Genomic DNA, 18,876 nt, shown 5'->3' on the forward strand with positions numbered 1-18,876 from the left:
GAGCTTGCTTTACACATGCTTTCCAAAACACATGTTAAATGTGACACATCCATCTTGTGCATTACTCACTTTTCTTTGAAAAGATGATTCAATTACTATCCCTAGATATTGTTGCACATCGCATTGTTGAAGACCCCCAGCCTCTGAATGAGACCCTAATTACTATGAATTGACGAGTAGATGAGAGCCGAACATAGATTTTTTTCCCCCACTCACCACAAGAACCCAAGTGTGGTTTCCAGGGAAACTGGAAATGTGAAGCTTTTCAACAGGCACAGCAGCCACAGTTCAAGAGCGACGATTGCCTCAGACAGATTCTTCTACAGACAAACCTGTAGCAACAGCGGTCAGGACAAGTCAAGACCAGGAAGACCAAGCACAGCAAAAAAAAAAGGGTTCATCAATATGAAGTTTGGACAATGGTTGACCTGAATGTGACAGATTATCTTGCGGCGGCTGCATTAGTCTTAATTGACTGCTAAGGTAGGTCTCCTGCTTTTTGTTTTATCGTGTTATGTTTCTTTTTCAGTGTGTTTGTTTTTTTTTCTTTGTATTCTGATTTGCTCCAAGTTACGCTTGTGTAAACCCTTGGTTGAATTTATTCATGCCAACCATTTAACAAGTTGTTTATGGTTGAAACTAGTGGTTCTCAACCTTTTTTCAAAGATGAAACCCCTGTGGAATATTTTTTTCAGCCACGTACCACCTAGTGCCACCTGTTTCTTACTTCTTAATCATAAGAACTACCTTCAGGTGTATTTTACTCAGCAACTCCAGAAGAATCACCTAACATCATCTGTTTTGTTTCAAATTAATTTGCTGGAAAATTGTGTTACTATGACAATGTGCAGCCATATAAACTTGACAAAATAAAAGGCATACAACATTTTGCAAAGCAGTCACTACCACAATTTAGCAACTGGCAGATTGATGTTCCAATTTATGCTTTCTTAGTTTGAAAAGAAAAAACACTGCTGTCACAGGTTAAAAAGCTTCACATCAGCGTTCTTGATACAAGCAAAAACTTTGTTAAAATGTCATGTTACCCCTTAAGTGCCTTTATCTACCCTTATTTAAGAATATCAAATATAAATATGATCATATCATATCAAATGAAACAGACTATCATGGTAAAATCACACAAACAAAGCAGTGTACCTAAATGCATGACAAAATGTCTTCTTTAACAAATTTTGCATGATTAAAAATTGCAAGGAAACATTATAGATCAGATGTTTGTCTGATTGCATAACGTGGTGGTTTTGAAAACCATGTTGATCAGCACTGTGTTTTCCCTGCAGGAACATCTTCCACAGAGCAAAATGGGAAGTCTTAAAGATGAAACAAGAGGTTTTGATAAAGAGAACGCCGAGCATTCAGAGAGAGACTCCATGCTTGAAGAACCGCTCACGAGCATTAATCAAGAATCAACAGAGCGAGGGGGCGGTCAGATAGAATTGCTCCATAATGTCAGCACTGCCGTTGATGCTGAAAGTTTTGTGGAGAAAATAGAGGAAGCACAATCAGGGAAGGTTTGTGATAATAGTATGCATATGCAATCACATTTGAAAGACAGTGAGCAGACTGAAGGTTGTCATTTGAAACAGCAATTTTCTTTGCCATCAACTGCGGACTCATCTGACCCAAATTCCCCTGCTCCTTTTGGCCAGCACCATATGCGCACGCAGGTCAGCCTGGAGGTGGTCCAATGTCACTCAGCCGCCACGAGCCCCATGACCCCACCTGAGGGCGGTCATTCTTTCATCTTCCCGAGTTCATTTGGGAGGTCTGGAGCTGATGCAGGAATGCAAGTGGGTGGGCAAGTGGAGTTTTGCTCAGTGGCAACATCTCCCATGACTCCAAAGACACCCTCGACCACAGCTTTCCCGGCGCTCGCTGGCAGAGATTTGGGTGGGGTGCAAACGATTACAAAAAGCCCAGCAGAAGCGGAGTCTGACACAATTGTCAACTCAGAAAGCGGCGCTTGTTCTCCCGCCCCAGAGTCACAAGCGGTAGATAGCGATCACCAGTGTAAGCAACAACGAATGGGAAGTATGGACCAAGACATTACCATCTTAGTGACACACTACGATAACGACAAGATGGAAGAAAGAGAGCAGGAGGCATCATCATGTAATACATTAGAGACAATCGAGACAGAAAATGAAGAAAATTTCAACAAGAATTTGAAGAGGGAGGAAAATGTGTCAACAGAAGGTGCTGATACTGATCAGGAATCGAACGCAAATCAAAGAAAAACGCAAACAGGCGAGACATCACCTTGCACCATTCAAGCACCTCACGAAGCAGATATCAAACAAGTTATACACGAGAAAAAAGGAGCATCCAAGCCGACTGTCCCAGAATCTCCTGCTCCTGACGGCTGCCACAACATTCGCACACAGGTGAGTTTGGAAGTAGTGCAGTGTCAGTCAGTGGCCACTAGCCCGATGACCCCCCCTGAGGGAGACCACGCCTTCCTATTTCCAAGTCATTGTGTAACATCGGTGGCGCAGATGACAGACGCTGAGATACAAGTGTGTCCGCAAGTGGAGTATCGCTCAGTTGCTACGGCACCTATGACGCCGAGGACGCCCACCATTACGACTTTTCCAGAAACCGGGAAAGAATCCAGCACTTTGAAGACAAATGAGGAAGAGGAAGATGTTCAGAAGGCAAAGGCGGAAAGACAAAGTAAAGTTGAAGAAGTGACTGAGGAAAATACAGTGGGAAATGCTGAAGAGGAAAACGACTGCAAGGAAAAGAGTGAGGAGGTGGTGCAGGAGGTGAGCTGGGATGAGAAGGGCATGACATGGGAGGTGTACGGGGCGGTGGTAGAAGTGGCCGTGTTGGGCTCGGCCATCCAGAAGCACTTGGAGAAACAGGTGAAGAAGCAGAAGAGGCAGCCCTCGTTACCTCCACCGCCGCCCCTCAACCCCTCGGCCACACCATTGACCTACGAGGCAGCCCAGGGAGGATCGGGGAGGTGCCGGGCGGGGAAGAGGAGAGAGCAAGACGACAAAGTGGGCCGGAACAGAAGAAACCCATTTCGGCTTCTGATGGAGAACATGCAGCAGCCAGACTGTTGCTCTCGAGCGCACACCACAGAGTGACGGGCCATCAAACTATTTATTTACAATATGACCGCCTACCGTGTTCAGCGTCTTGAGTGAGCTGGAGCCTATTCCAGGGGATTTGGGGACAAAGGGTCATATGGGACTTTCATGTGATAAAATGCAAAGTCCAAAGTTGAAAACAATCCATTCCATCATGCTGGATCACTTTTAAGTTGTTTCCTTGTTAAAACAAAAAGAAAAAATATACACCACTTAAAAAAAAAAAAACTAGGATGAACATCACATCTCTTACACTCTTTATAAGTAGCAACATGAAAAGATTTTTTTTTAAATGAAAATCTGTCATGATTCACGATGACTTTATCACTTCTCAACATTCTCCTCAATTCTTACGTTCTGTCTTACTCAGGGACCCACATTCTCCGCTAGTCTTAAAAATATCCTGCCCTTTTTTGGGCAAGCCAAAATTAGTGTCATGTTTCAAACGGCAAGACTTGCTCCAAAACTTCAACTAGCGCAGACTATTGGTGGAAAAAGTAGTGTGAGCAGAATAAATCATGTACTAAAGCTTTTTTTCCAAATCAATTTATTTACCTATAATTTGGTGTTTTATTAAAAAAATTGAAGTACTCATTCTATGTTTATTAGAAAATTCCGAGAAGATAACAGGCACTATTCAAAATTTGAGTACTTTTTGAACAACTACATATTCTATAAAAAGAAGGTGAACAGAAAAATTGAGAACAGGCGTGTAATCCATTATTTTTATAAATAAATTTCATGGTTCGATTCAAAGCATTGAGGGAGGTTTATGGAGCCCCACTAATCAAAGACAGCATTTCAATTAATATTGCAATTGTGGAATATGAATTATGCAACAAAATTACCCGTTTTTGTGATATCTCAGGCGGTGGCCATTTTGCCACTTGCTGCCTAACTGAAAATAACATCACAGATGCTCAGGCCTCAGGTGATAACCAATAATGGTTAAATTTTTATCTATTCATAGATTAAAATATCCTCATAGCATTCTGAACAGTCATAAATTTATCATGATAATGATAACTACTGCCAGCGTAACTCACATCATGCTACCACACATAATAGACAGAGAGTGTGTAAAAGGGAGTTTTATATTGATGCTGGAATTCTTAAATTTGTGCTCATCTATTAGTAAATATCCAGTAGTCTGACTCTAATTCCAAGTCAGATGGGATAGGCTCCAGCTTCTTATAACAATGGACAATAAGCATTTGTGTCAGCTGTTGGAACACATCTTGTGCTTCACGGTTGCTTATGGTAGGTACTGTATACGTAGTGCATCCTCAACTGTTGGTATTGAAGAACTGTGAATGTATGTTTTCAGCAAAGTTAAAATAAGATGTGTGTTATTTGTTGGCAAGTTCTCCTCAGTAAACATTTGTTTGTGTAGTTAGTATAATTTTGTTGCAGATAGAAAGATAGAAAGATAGAAAAATAGATAGATAGATAGATAGATAGATAGATAGATAGATAGATAGATAGATAGATAGATAGATAGATAGATAGATAGATAGATAGATCTCTATTTGACAAAAGATCATTTTGACCCCCCAAAATGTGTGCATGTTTGTTTTATTTGAAATCAAACGTATGTACAGAAGAGCATCTTAAGTGCTGTAAATTTCAAAGGAATGCCCAAATGAATAGGTAGGCTAACTCACCTTTTGAAAGCATAGTTGGTCTAGCTCCATTAACAAGAGGTGCTCATCCAATCAAGCCCACAAACGCATTTGTAACACCATCAAGCGTTTAAGATGTTAATGCTTTTGGAGGGCACAGATGTACTTACTCGTCATGCACTTTAAACAAACTCTCAGTGTTAGGGTAGAAAATGGTTGATGTACCTGTGGGACAGCTCTTGAGACCACGGCATGCTCTTCTTCTCTGAGGCAGAGCCTTGGAGGCGCTTGTGACAGATTGCTGCTACCCTGTGGTTAAAACTAGAATTACATATTTTGAAGGTTCAGCGTCAAAAAATATTTTTCTAGGGCCACGTCGAGGATGGGTGAGGGTATGCCAGCTAGCCACATATAGATAGATATACAAGGAATTGCGCCTTCACAGCAGGAATGTTTACAATTACATCACACGTTTTTCACGTTCAACATAAGAAGTCCCATTGTATTTTAATGTCATTGTTGCTGTTATTCTCCCTAAATTTGAAATGATCAAAGCACTTCATACATGAACAGGAAACCATTCAGCAACTTGCACCATATTGCTGAAACAGTCAGTTTAGGGGTGACAGAGTTTCATGTCATGAAATGAGGGCTGGTTTCATTTGGTCGTTGTATCTGAAATCTAAATCTTGAGTGAAAGGAGTCTATATTGTCAGCACATGCTATGGTGTAGTGTCTCGTACTCTGCTTTTAAATATGGCACCGATTTTTGACTTGTTGTTTTTTGTGGAAACGTGGATCAAACTTGGATGCATCAGTCAGAGCACAAATGCACAATCGTGATCAGAAGTTATGACCGCAAATTTGCGGGTCGTACACACAGCCATTTTTGCTATTTATTCTTATATAGTTGTAATTGAAAATGAAGCAATCTTCTATTTAATTCTCATCTTTGATGTAGTTTGGTTTCAGAGTTGTTAGTCTGTGATATAGTTGTGCAGACAGTCACATCTACATTGGAATTCTTTGTTCATTTATTTATTGCACTGTTACACATTCATTTCGATGTGACAATTTTTTTCATGCTTTTTGTAATGCATGAAGACAGAAAAAGTCAATGTAAACACCAGCAAACAAGGTATATTTACACATTTTGTCAGAGATACAATCTTCTGTCATCCAGAGGCAATGCAATACACATTTTTTATGTCAAAGGGTGGCCTCAGCTGCATTGGCTGTTGCTCTCACTGATGACACGGTTCATTTGAAAGAAAAACATTTGTCAAATTGATGCTTTATAACATATTGACCAGAATAAAGATTACAGTCTGCACAAAACATGTTTGATCCTTTCCCGTCTTTTAATTTTCTAAGAAGATTTTGAAGCAAACTCAATGGCACAAGTTGTAAACACCATGTGATACTTTTATAAGTTACAGGAACGAGTAAGAGTGGGTTGAAAAAAATTGATTGAAATTGAATATGAAACAAATCAGGAGTTACTTGGGAGCCAATTGGAAATGAGCTTGCACATTTACTTTCATAACGCTCTAAAAACATATTCCTACAGTGGAATGGGTAATTACAGTTGGCTCCAGATGGAAAATAAACCAAGATTGAATGAAGTTCATGAATGAATGGAGAACATGATACAATAAATACGATGAATACAATTCTTATTTCAGCTGTTTCCCAAAACAGAGGGAACAAAGTCAAATAACTTAATTAACTGTTTGAAGAACATAGTTAACTCAGTGTTTTTTTTTCCCTTTAGTTTTGCTGAAAAGAAATCCTCACAAGAGTCAGTCCACCATTTAAATCTTTACATCCTATACAAGAATCTCAGCAACATCTCCTGTGGTAGTTTTTAGGTCTTCAAAACCATCAAAGTTGTGTTTGATTGTCAATTTGCTTGTGTGATTGCAAGGCAGTCACACATGTGTTGCATGTCCACGATCAAGTCACAGATCTGTTGTGCTGAATGTGGGGTTGCTAACACCCACTTTGTGACTTTCGGAACCTTTTTTCTCACTCCGCTGGGCCAAAGCTGCGCTCAGAGGTTCGATGTACTCGGGAGGTCCGTTGCCTTCTGGTTCTGTTTCTTCCTGGATTTTCTGCTGATGAGGAGCAGCTCGAACATTAGATCAGTGTCGTACACATAATGAAATGGCATTAAATGTGGTATTTACCAGGACAGGTTTTGTATCCTCGGATGTGTTCATGTCATCACTGTAATCCAGGGAGTCAAGGCTTGGATTGAAGATAAAGCCAGGGTGAAAAGCACATGTAACGTTAGTCTTTTGAAAAATGATGTCAGTTTACAGACAGACATCCTAATCCTGAATTGGTCATTCAGTTGAGTTAATTCCACTTTTAATCGTTTTCATCGTGTCAAAATATGGAACAATTCAATGTTACAAAATAACTTTGTCATTAATGTACCTGACTTTGTCAACATCTGAGCTCTCCCCATCCATATCCAAGACCATGGCTGCATCGATGTTCAGATTGAGAACTGGATTTGCCCTAAAAGAGTAAAATGGTGGCATGGCGTAAGGAACAAAGTACATTTTCTTACAGTTCACTGTTAATAGCTGATTTAAGGGTGATGGTATTGTCTTCTAACCCTTCCATCGTGTACATGTTGGTCCCTGGTACCACAGGGCCACTTTTCAGGTTGTCAGAGGCCACCGTGGTTGCAGAGTTCATGGCTTTCGCTGCCTTGAGCTTCCTCTGGTAGCTGGCGTGTGAAGAGAATTGATGAGCGCAGATTTTGCAGACCAAGGAATGAATAAATAGACCCTAGTCTTTCAAACTACTTACTTTCTTCGAGTGCAAACCAGTGAAGTGATGAGGACAACAAGCACAATTACGAGACCTGCCATGATGCCATATGGGAGGTATTGTAGAGGGTTGGTCTCTGGAGGTTTTACTGATGAATCAGTCTGAGAAAGGGCACAACATTATTCTATTATTATTATTATTTAATGCGATGTTTTTGAGAGTAAATCACAACATTATTTTTTTAAATGAATAAATAAATAGGTCTACGTCCATGTGCAATTTCAGAATTACGAAGTGTGCTGCCATCTAGTGGTATAAAGTGCATATACAGAGTACCCTTACTGGAAAGAGACACCGAAATAGAGTTAACTGTACAAAAAAAACATGTTTTTTTTTTGTTTGGTTTTTTTAACCTAGAACCCGCAATTCAAAGGGGTTTAGTTTTTCTATTTTTTCCAATGAATCTTTGCTGAAAGAAACTCTTGGAAAAAATACAGATACATAACAAGAGACATTTCCAAAACAAACCCAATACTTACAATGTACATGAGGCCTAACTGGTTTAAATCATGAGCATACTGAGGTACAGAAATCATCAGTTCCACTTCAGTTTTAGTGAGCGCAGTTCCGTTGGAAAAGAGAAAATATGCCACCATTATTGCACCGACGGAAGCTCTGTGCCAAAATAATGAAACCCATGATTAATATCAAAACAATATGTTGACGTTAAACATCAATATGATTGATTAAAAGAACACTTGCATCCCCTACTGGGCAAAAATTAATCATTGTCCCAATCTATCTGTAATTTTAGAACATGAATCTGTTTTGATTATCAATTTACCTGGATTCTTCAGAAGTATCCTCCTTGATGGTAATAACCTCAACAACAGCGTTGGTAGCAGCTGTAAGTGTTCTGGAACGATATAAACAAACAAAAAAAGGGCATAAAGGAAATTAGTTTACTGAGAGGGATGACATCTGATTCTATGCTGTCTCCTTTTGGATTGTTGGTGAACTATAAAGAATGTCAATATACCTGATGATAGCAGGCTCATTTTGTGCGACCTCCTCTCGTGTTTTGCTGAACTTAAGGTCAACTCTATAAGAATTGTCAACTGTGGAAATCTGTAAAGTTGAAATTTAAGTTTAGAAATGCTGGCGTTTCCGTGAATGTACGCAATTAGGCATATTTTCTGGTCGAGGATTCTTGATCCATTTACTCACCTCCAGCGTCGTGTTGGTAGAGAGGCCGCCAGAGTCAGTTGCAGACACTGTTACCAGATATTTTCCCTTCAAAGTGACATCAAGCCCTGCAGTGGTTCTGGATACAGCATATCATCATATTTATATGAGAAGGCCCAAACTTAACCAGTACATGTAGAAAAGCTGATGTCTAAACACTCACTGAATTATTCCGACATAAATGTCCTTTTGCTGTGTGGTAACAGCCTCAAACAGAGACCTTGTGTTACTTGTGTTTTTGTTGATGTCCTCAAATAGCACTTCGCTTATTTTAAACTCAAGCTGTGCATTAATTTCTGTATCTCGGTCTGTTGCCTGGAAGCAAAAAGGCATTGGACAACATTACAATTCATTCAAGAACAATGTATATTTTCATTTGTACTCACAGTGACTCTACCAACTGATGTCCCTTTGCTTGCAGTCTCTGATACCACAACTAAAGAAGAAAGGGATAACTTTGAGCAATGTTTTTTTTTTATTATGATGAAATATTGATGGAATTATTGTTAACAATAAAATGTTAATCAAAACAAAATATGTTTTACAACTGATATTCTTTGAACCAGGCCCGATATGCCCAGATAACAGCTTTGCTCAAGCTTTGTGTGGAATGTGGAATGACTTTCAGTTCACAGCTATGCATTATCAAGTTAATAATTTTACTGTAGTTTCTTTACCTTTTACGACAGTGTTAAAGTGTCTACAAACTTTTGACTGGTTCTGTATGTAAAACATTTTGAAAACACGAACCACAGAAAAAAAAAAAAAAAAAATCACTCACCAAAGATAGAATCAGACTTGATGAATTCTGGGGCGTTGTCGTTTATGTCTTCAATAGTGATCTCCATTTGTCCTGAAATATTACAAAGAAATTTCCAGGGTGATGTTAACAAATGATATTTAAGCGCAAAGACCAATATGTATCTAACAAAACAGAGGAATTTGTTCTTGATTCCATTGTTTGACAGCTGCTGCTTCCCACATATAATGAAAAGACATTCCCGCTTTACCACCTTTAAGTGTAGTTTCTGCGTTTAGGAGGACAAATTTAGATGGTTTATCAAAAAGAATTTAGAAATTTAGAAATCTAACTAGACATGTATCAAAATGTATGATTATATTGCTCCAATAAACCCATAAATACCTTGAAGCGGTACATTTTAGCAATCACTATTTCAAATAACGAGGCAATCACATCAAAATAGGTCTAAGAGAAAAAAATGAGATTCTAATCTCACAGCATTTGGAACAAGAACAAATTTCTTCGAGTATATATAGGCCTTAAGTGAGCAAACCTGCAACGAGACTGTAATTCTCCCCTTTCTCAGTGTATTCGTCGATCACCTGAGCCTCCATCACCGCCCAGTCACACAGTTCATAATCCAGCGTGCGTTCCCGATTGACCAGCACGTCTCCTGTGGGCTCTAGGACAAACCAGTCACAAGGTGACAGAGATCCGTTGCACCTGCATTTGAGAGACTCCATCTCATAGGTCAGCGAGTGGTTTCCGTCTTCATCCCGCGCCTCAAATCTGCCAATCCTTTCAGTCAGTGTTGTGTTTTCTTTAACCCTCACAGGCTCTGAAGGCAAGAACTGAGGCCTTTCATCGTTCACGTCCAACACTTCCACCTCTACCGTCACCACTGCTTTTTTCTGACCCACATCTGTGGCTTCTACTTGCAGCGTGTATCTCTGCCGAATGCTCTCATAGTCCAGGTCAACGCCCAGATCCACTGTGATGTTTCCGATGTAAACTTGCTCTTCAGAAGTGGTGAGAATGGTGAAACTGTCAAAACTTCCAGAGATGATTCGAAGGGCTATCCGGTTAAAGTCTGTTGTTTGATCCAAATCTTCAGCAAGGACCGTGCCCACATAAGCACCTAGTTGCAGGAAATGCTTCACCAATTAGAACTTGCAGTTACGAAACACTGAAATACAGTGATTTGACAGGAAATACTGACCTTTTTCCCCTTCTTTGACACTGAATTTATATGAGGAGTTTTTAAATTCTGGGGCGTTGTCATTGACATCCTAACAAGGAATAGCTGACATTAATGAAGTGTTCCAGTATAGCATAACATTCCAAATCTACCTGCTGCATGCATACCTCCACAGTGATGATCACGCTGACCGTGGTGAATAGGGGAGGGCTACCCTTGTCTGTGGCAGTGACATTGAGCTCAATTTTGCCCTTCAGCTCAGGATCCAAAGCCTCACGGTCCAGTTCAACCCTGTTCTTCAACACTCCAGTATCGGGGTCCATGATGAAGTAATCACTGTAGATGCTTGGCAGTATTGCAAACAGGATCTGACTGTTTAATGTGTTGGGCTCGTCTGCATCAGTCGCCTATTGAAAGTAGAGGATAATGAACAACAATATATTTCTACTGGAATGGTTAATTTAGTTAGAGCAAATAACCTCGAGAGAAGGAGATTCAAGATCAAAATTTCATGGCACGGGTACAACTGGGGGTATGTAATGGCTCTTATGTGAGGGTATGTGAGAATTTAACAACATTTTTGCAGGTATCTGTAAATTACACTTAATGCTTTTTAATGCTGTGACAGGAACGGTACTTCTTTTCAAGATTCAAGAGTTTTATTGTCATATGCATAGCAATACCACACACTGAAATCCTTATTCTGTTCACTTCCCCGAGCAGACTATATTCCATAATCGAGCAAATAATAAGGTTGGCAATCAAGCAAAGAAAATATAAGAACAAATAACTTGGAACAATGTTGCATGCCTTTATTTTGTTAAGTTTCATACAGATGCACATCGTGATTTGGGACACAATTTTCCTGTAGATAAGCCAGCAATAAACCAGGTAATGTTATGCAATTAATCTTCTAGAGTCACTGAACAAAGTGCACCAAGAGATGCCACTTCCAAAGTTTAATAAATAAGACACAGCACTGTGCTTTAAGACTTTTTTTTCATCCAAAATGGTTTGTGCTGATTAAGAAGTACTTTTTTCACAATTTACATCAATTTTTTGCAAAGGGTACACCAGTGGTTTAGATTAATGATGCTGCATAGAAGATTATTTTTAAAAGATTTTTGTCGTTGAAAGCTGTTGAAACTTACTGTTTTAGGCTAAAAAATTATTATTTTTTTTAATATTGGTGTCATAGCAACTGCCCTTTTGTGCCCTAGAAAAATAAAGAATAACAAATTCTAGGAAGCAAGACTTTTGTTTTTCACCATCCAAACCTGCCCCCTCAAAACATGTTTGAAAACATGAATGCAGAAAACACATGCTCATGATAAATACATGAATGTACACGGGATTTCATTTCAATAAAACACTAGGTCTATCAAAAAATGAATAAATAAATAAATGATTGTCACGTACCTCCACTTGCAGTTCTAGCTGTGAACCCTCTCTTACAAATGCCTGATAATATTCTTTGTTGATGACAGGAGGCTGGTCGTTGATGTCGGTCACCGTGACCTGAAGTAATGCAGTGGCAGGCTTGCCATCTGAGTCTTTAGCCTGAAGAGTTGCAGAGAGCAAAGGTCTGACTTCACGATCCAACAGCGTCTTGTTTTTTACGTAAATCGCACCCGTCTTTGGCTCCACGTCAAAATAAGTCAGTCTGAAACAAAGACAGAATTTGGTTTGATTAGTCCCTTTGTAAGAGACGTTTTCTCTATATTTAAGTAAGTGAAATGAGAAGCTGACTGAGGCTTACATGCTTTCTGGGAGAAGCGTGTAGGTGATGTTGTCTTTGTCCATTGTGTCTACATCATCTGCCTGCAAATAGATTTTTATTTATTTATATACTTATTTTACCAGTACATGAAGATTCTTACCAAACAACAGATCAGGGGACTTACAGTGATGATATCCACTATGGTACCAACATCAGAGTGCTCAGGCACCTTCAAGTTCAAGTAAGAATCCTGTGGGAACTTGGGACTGTTGTCATTGATGTCTTTTATCATAATAGTCACTGTGGCAGTGGAGACAAAGCTGACCTCATCTGGATCGCTGGCAATCACCTGTAGCATGACACAATCAATATCTTATTTCACTCCAAATATCGTACATAGGTAACAAAGAAAAAGGATACACAATTGTTTAAGTGGAGTGTCCAAAATCCATTGTTGAGGAAGTTTCAGTGCATGAACGTTTCTATTGTTTGGTGTTCATCGATGATGCATAACTTAAATGAATGAATGAATTGTACCCCACTGCTACTGGATGAAAGCACAAATAGTGTCAGTACTAGTTGAGAAGAGAATAGCATGGCAAATTTACCATTTCATATTTGTATAAACATGGTTGTGTTTATAAAGTGTCTGCCCACCTACCAAGTGTGAGATTTAAAGGTTACATAACTTCTTCAGCCATATACAACTGTTAATTAAATAATTAATTCCCTTTCAAAATCCAGCAAGTTTTTTTTTTTTTTTTTTTTAATATTCACTCATAACTGTTGAAAATGTGTAAATAACTTTAGTATTCCTTTAATAGTTTCAGTGTTTCAGGTCATAAAGCATCAATGAGCTAACAAAGGAAATACCAAGGTGTGCAGAGCAGTTATTAAAGGAAAAAAGATGTCTGAAAAATCCATGTTATAAAACATTATTCTGTTTACAGTAGATTGCATTTATCTTTTACCTTATCTTTTACGTTTACCAAATCATTCCATCAAAATATTTAAGACCACAGATTGAAATGTGATGATGTGCAATGATTGACGTGCATCACTTGAAGGTCATAACAATTAAATGTCCAGGAAAATGCTCCAACATCATCTCCTTATCCCTGTTATTGTGGGGGTTTTTTTTCTACTTATCTTACCTCTACAACCATTTGGTGTGTTTCTTCATAATCCAGTTTTTGTGGCTCTTTGACCACAAGTTGAACGACGCTGTCGATCGTAGAAAATTGTGGCTCAACAGAGAACACGTCCTTGTTAGCTCCGTTCAGGGTTAATTGGAAGCTTTTAACCTAGGAAATGACAAAAATGAGGGTTTATTTGACCATCAGGAGAATTCTGAGTGACGGATCCTGTGAGAAGTTGATACCTTGTCTGCATCCTTGACCATCATATTAATGGGTATAGTCCCCATTGAGTGCTCATCCACATCCACTTCAAACTGACTTTCTCTCTCACATGTTTTCAGCTCTCCTGAGCCTTCACACATGTAAAACTCTGGTTTGTTGTCATTGACGTCATTGATGTTGATCTGTATTGAAGCTGTGGTGCTGGCGTACACCCCGTGGATGTCTAGCTGGGACTCAGTAGCCTAAAATCACAAAGCATGCGGATTTATGATCGATGAATTAATAACGATAGCTAGAGGACTGGCAAATTTTATTGATACGTTATTAATAACTTTCAACATCACATACCTTGATAGTCATGGTAACAAAATCACCAATTGTTTCTCTGTCAATTGCCGACGACACAGAAATAATGCCACCGTCGCTCGAGATTTCAAAGAGGCCGTCTGCAGTGGAATCTGCCAAACATTTGCGAGAAGATTCATTTAATTCTCTCTTCGTTATTGAAAATTGACCATAATTTTTTTTTAAACTTCACCTTCAATGCTGTAGATGATCTTGTCATTGATTGTGTCTTGGTCTATGGCTATCACCATAAAAACGGAAAGGCCCTATTAAAGTTAAAATACATTTTCAGATTAGAGTTCAAAATGTCTTTGACCGTAAATTCAGAAAGCATGGCTCATTTCCAAAATGCATGTGCCAAATGTGCAGGAACTTACCAACACAGAATTTTCATCAACACTCCCAGTGTATGGAAGGCCTATGAATTTGGGGTTGAGATCTGGGACATCCAAAACCGTAACAAAGTAATAAGCAATGCTTGAGTGATAATTAATCTCATTATAAAAACATTTGCCACCGCCATCCTGTAATTGGAAATGGAAAAAGTTAAAATTCTGATGCAATTTTTGACCAACTTTTTATCTACTTTTTCAAGCAATGCACATATCCATAGGCAAGTAAAGTTAAAATGATTCATTCTTAATTAAAAACCATGTCATTCAAATGAATTGGTCCATGTTGCCCAAAAGCACATGCTAAAAAATTGTAAAAATGTGTTAAAGGGATAAGTGTATTACAAATCAAATTAGTATACAATATGTAGAAGATAAACACCAAATGTAAACAGGAGGAATTCCATGCTTGGAAAAATAGTCAATGCACATGGTAATGTCCCATTTCGTCCTGATATTTGTTTTAGACTACCGTAGTTACACACTCAGTATACTCAGTTGAGGGTAGGCCTCGGCACCTGAGTCATGTGAACATATTTAAGTCGCTAGCAATGATCAGCTAATCGACTTATAACTGCAAAACTCAAAACAGACCAATTTTTGCCATATATCTATGTTTGAAAATCATCATTTTCAAGCATTTACAGAGAACATAGCAAAAATGCACTTTCAACAAGCGTCGCCCAATTGCCTCCATGTTGCCAACAACGAGGCTGCATGGATAATTTTCTGGGCGCATTATGAAAAGGAAAAGACAAATCGACTTGTCTCCTTTGACGTATGCTTGAACATGCCTGCATGAATGTCGGCAGGTGTGGGAAGAAACAGCGAAGGGCAATGTTCCACGCTCATATCTCACAACAATCGTCACTTGAGTAAAGAAAGTTTGGAGTAATATCCCAAGTAAGATGATGAGCAAATTGAACAGCCAAGATCTATGTAACCACTTAAATCGGGGATAGGCTTATAATCGCGTTTACTTATAAGCAAGGTTGACTTTTACCTGGAGAAATACGGTACCCGTTTACGTTGTCTGTTGCCACACTGACCAAGAGAAGTGACAATGCTCGGGTCACGCGTGGAACACTACAACCTTTTCCACACAAACATGCAAAATATGAATGTGCCACATTTAAAGGGAATGGGAGGAGACATTTTGATTGGCAGGGAATAGCGTCGTTTGTGTTCACTCCTATAACTACGCAACCAACATTATTTTTTTACTATACCAGCTTTTAATTGTATATAACAATAATAATAATAATAATATACTGTATATGTATAATACACATATTAGTGCTGTCAAGTGATTACTATTTTCAATGTTTTAATCACAAAAAAAATCTGTAATTAATCACGATTAATTGCGTTTTTCAACAACTATTTTCTACGAAGCTTGTAACACTTTGGGTCCTCAACTGTAAACATGGCACAAAGCCTCAATATAAATCCCTCACCACCTTTTGCAAAGGCAATCCAACCAATAAAATAAATACTCACAGTTGCGTTTATCTTCAGGCGATAATAAGAACTCAGTCCAGTGTAATTCAGTGCCCCGGTCAATATGACATCCCCGGTTGGGCGTGCAATACTGAAGAGGCTAAATCCATTATTCGGGGTAACCTAGAAAATAAAAAGTACATTGGGAATCACTGGAGGTTTCAGGAAAACTGAAATATTAATATTTTTGTAAAAATATTGTAAATGAAGGATGATACCCACATCATCAATGCTGTATTTAACCTGACCACCTTGGAAAAAGTCCTCGTCAGTGGCCGTCACTTTAAACAGAGTCGTACCTGTTTTAGTATTCTATGAGAGAAGATAGAAGGGAAAAATTTATATTGTGTTGTTCTATATAAATTCAGTCAAAGCATGTCTGACTTACCTCTTTCACTGGGAAATCAAAATTGGACCCTTGAAATATGGGTCTATTGTCATTGGCTTCCATTAAAAGTATGTCTATGTCTTTCTGGTCCTGAAACAGTGGCCAATACAAGTCATTGTGATGTCGGACTGATTTAAAAAAAAAAAAATTGTTCAGATTAACTCACAAATTTGGCACCATCTGAAACAGAAATCCCCAATGTCAACGAATCAGCAGTCTGTAAAAAGAAATAAAGAAAATGAATTAAATTTGTAAAACTGATTCCATTGAATTCTAACTATGATCATGTAAAAAAAATAAATAAAATAAAATGTGTACCTCTCTGTCAAGTTTCCTGGAAACAGTCACATCTCCGGTTTTACTATCCACACTGAAGTACATAATATTTTCCCCATAGAGTGAATATGTCAGAGGGTCATTATCATTATCTGTTGCATTTATTTTGAAGGCAAGGGCATCTGTGGAGATGTTGTGGTTATTAGAGCAACAGTGTGGCAAAAGTGTCCTAACTAACTAACTGTAGGAAAACTTACCAGTGGGAGTATCTTCACACACTCTAACGAATGAAGTGTGAATTGTAGGCTGGCTATTTGCTAAAAAAAAACAAAAAAAGCAAAAAAAAACAGAATTTTTAGTGACGTAAACAATACTGTACAGTCTTAAATTAATGCACCAATACACACCATTGATCAGGCTGCTGAAACAAAAAAGCATGACTCCTCCAAGGATCCACTCCATGGCTGCAAACAAACAAATAAGATATACATTCTCCTTTATAACGACTGATACAGTACATCAATCAGAGGACAGGTATTAGACTTTTAAAAACCTTATAAAAGAAAGATGGTATGACGTCTGCCATTTTATTTCTGGCTTGTCTGCCCAAAACATGCATCACTAACAACAATGTGCATTTGTATAAAGCTAGACAAAAAAGGCCTGTTTTACAAAGGGTTCACAATAACGGAATTTAACGAATGCTTCATGTTCCAATAAATTTGCAATTAATTTGAAAAGAAAAATGTGCAGTTCCTTTCACGGAAATTAATACATTGTATCTACACTAATGAACGTTTTCTCTTTGGATGAAACAAGGATTTACGAGTTGAATTTTAATTTTGTCATGGATTTATGGGGTCTGTTTCGATTTTACTGGAACTAAGAAATTTCAAGGAAGGTGGCAGGAACCCCGCCACACAAAATACTACAAATATGTTGACTGCTGTACGGCACATGTCACATCCTCTTTTCCCTTATTTGTTGCAAGGATGAGGGCTGATTTGAACATCTACACGCAATTACATAAGTCATGGCAAAAGCTACAGAAACAATCAAATGAATGAAATATTTTTTTCTGAGGAGACAAAAAAGAAAATAAGCTAAACTAGACAGTCAAGGATCAACACTTGCCCGGCGTTCACTCACGAGGAGGGAATTCCGATTGACCGACCTTCACATAGCCCTAGAGGTACATGTACCTGCAATTTAAGAACCATTGCTGTACTGCATTGTATAATTATATAAGTCTATATAAAAAAATGTCACTAAAGCTGTAAGAGCAGTCAGCTGACCTCAGTGCAAGCACAAGCAGCATGTGCTCAGCGACGGTGTGAATGTGAGCGTGAATTGTTTTCTGTTTATACATACATACATAATAATATTGAAGATTTTTTTTTAAAAACAACCTTATTTTCAAGAAAAAGTGCCCTATGTCACTTATAGGATTTTATAATGGAGAAAAAAAAGCATGTTGCAATGCAAATTAAATCAATTTGTTAAGGCTATGGCGTCCATGTCGGCTTGGTGCAATAGAATACCTGAGACTAGCATAGTCCATGTTGACTGCTAAACTTAAATCTGTTCTTAAAATTTCAAAACGTTTGCTACAAAAGTATTTTTTGACTTTCATGGGTAAAATCATTTAAATTCATCTTTCAATAAGTTGGGCATATTATACTATATCACCATATACAATAAGTGAAAACTAATTTTTGATGGTGAAGAAGATTTGATCATCTGTGTTAAAGAATATTTTTGACCATATCAAATGTAAGTACATAGATACTAGAACATTAAGCATTAAATCATATTTAATTGTAAGTTGGTGTAATCAGACTTACCTGGCGACACGCAGAAGGCGATCTTCCTCCAATATTATGAGCAGACCTTTGGCTCTTGTTCCTTCTGGTGATAACACTCTCGATAAATATAAATGATTAACACCAGCAAGAGCCAATGACGTTTTGGCAGTCCTCCTCCATGGGTGCGGAGGCAATGAAAACGCTCAAAAGCATCTCGCGGAACATAAAACTAGACAGCTGATTAGGTTTTCCACGGTTGTTTTCTCTAACACGTATGTGGGAGGGGAATCGTGAGAGACTGGCCCTGTCAGCGGGATTGCATGGCAGGGTTCCATACCGGGTCTCCAACAACCAATGTAGAACCCCCCCCAACAAAAGGGCT

General features: G+C 38.5%; 2 protein-coding genes and 1 long non-coding RNA gene across 4 annotated transcripts in view; 1 reads left to right on the forward strand and 2 right to left on the reverse strand.

Moving 5' to 3' along the window:
- Positions 1 to 4,957, reverse strand: part of LOC148413811 (uncharacterized) — a 28,051-nt gene extending 23,094 nt beyond the window's left edge. The window contains exons 1-2 of the long non-coding RNA XR_015867565.1: positions 4,781 to 4,957; positions 217 to 332 (exon numbers count right to left, since the gene is read on the reverse strand). This is a non-coding gene — a long non-coding RNA (uncharacterized LOC148413811). The remainder of the gene's footprint in view (positions 1 to 216; positions 333 to 4,780) is intronic.
- On the forward strand, positions 156 to 6,076 carry gprin1 (G protein regulated inducer of neurite outgrowth 1). The gene is made up of 2 exons (XM_088430899.1): positions 156 to 483; positions 1,302 to 6,076. Exon 2 carries the CDS (start codon positions 1,323 to 1,325, stop codon positions 3,111 to 3,113), a length of 1,791 nt encoding a protein of 596 aa, XP_088287025.1. The 5' UTR covers positions 156 to 483; positions 1,302 to 1,322; the 3' UTR covers positions 3,114 to 6,076.
- cdhr2 (cadherin related family member 2) lies at positions 5,767 to 18,661 on the reverse strand. 2 transcript variants are annotated; one of them, XM_088430898.1, is made up of 31 exons: positions 18,534 to 18,661; positions 17,097 to 17,153; positions 16,947 to 17,006; positions 16,732 to 16,871; positions 16,580 to 16,630; positions 16,414 to 16,503; positions 16,248 to 16,337; positions 16,026 to 16,148; positions 14,511 to 14,657; positions 14,327 to 14,399; positions 14,137 to 14,246; positions 13,809 to 14,030; positions 13,582 to 13,731; positions 12,612 to 12,776; positions 12,467 to 12,528; positions 12,127 to 12,370; positions 10,875 to 11,114; positions 10,729 to 10,798; positions 10,063 to 10,647; positions 9,549 to 9,620; positions 9,154 to 9,203; positions 8,931 to 9,082; positions 8,750 to 8,846; positions 8,562 to 8,650; positions 8,367 to 8,438; positions 8,062 to 8,197; positions 7,562 to 7,683; positions 7,365 to 7,478; positions 7,181 to 7,264; positions 6,928 to 6,988; positions 5,767 to 6,852 (listed from the first exon to the last, which is right to left on the reverse strand). In XM_088430898.1, exons 2-31 carry the CDS (start codon positions 17,149 to 17,151, stop codon positions 6,700 to 6,702), a joined length of 3,879 nt encoding a protein of 1,292 aa, XP_088287024.1. In that variant the 5' UTR covers positions 17,152 to 17,153; positions 18,534 to 18,661; the 3' UTR covers positions 5,767 to 6,699. The 2 variants fall into 2 exon arrangements, with proteins under 2 accessions (XP_088287024.1, XP_088287022.1); XM_088430896.1 differs by having other exon boundaries at positions 5,767 to 6,855.
- Between the last annotated feature and the right edge of the window lie 215 nt (positions 18,662 to 18,876).

Source organism: Hippichthys cyanospilos, chromosome 13 (genome assembly GCF_059441005.1).
Source record: "Hippichthys cyanospilos isolate Australia breed blue-spotted pipefish chromosome 13, RoL_Hcya_1.0, whole genome shotgun sequence".
Lineage (NCBI taxonomy): Eukaryota > Metazoa > Chordata > Actinopteri > Syngnathiformes > Syngnathidae > Hippichthys > Hippichthys cyanospilos.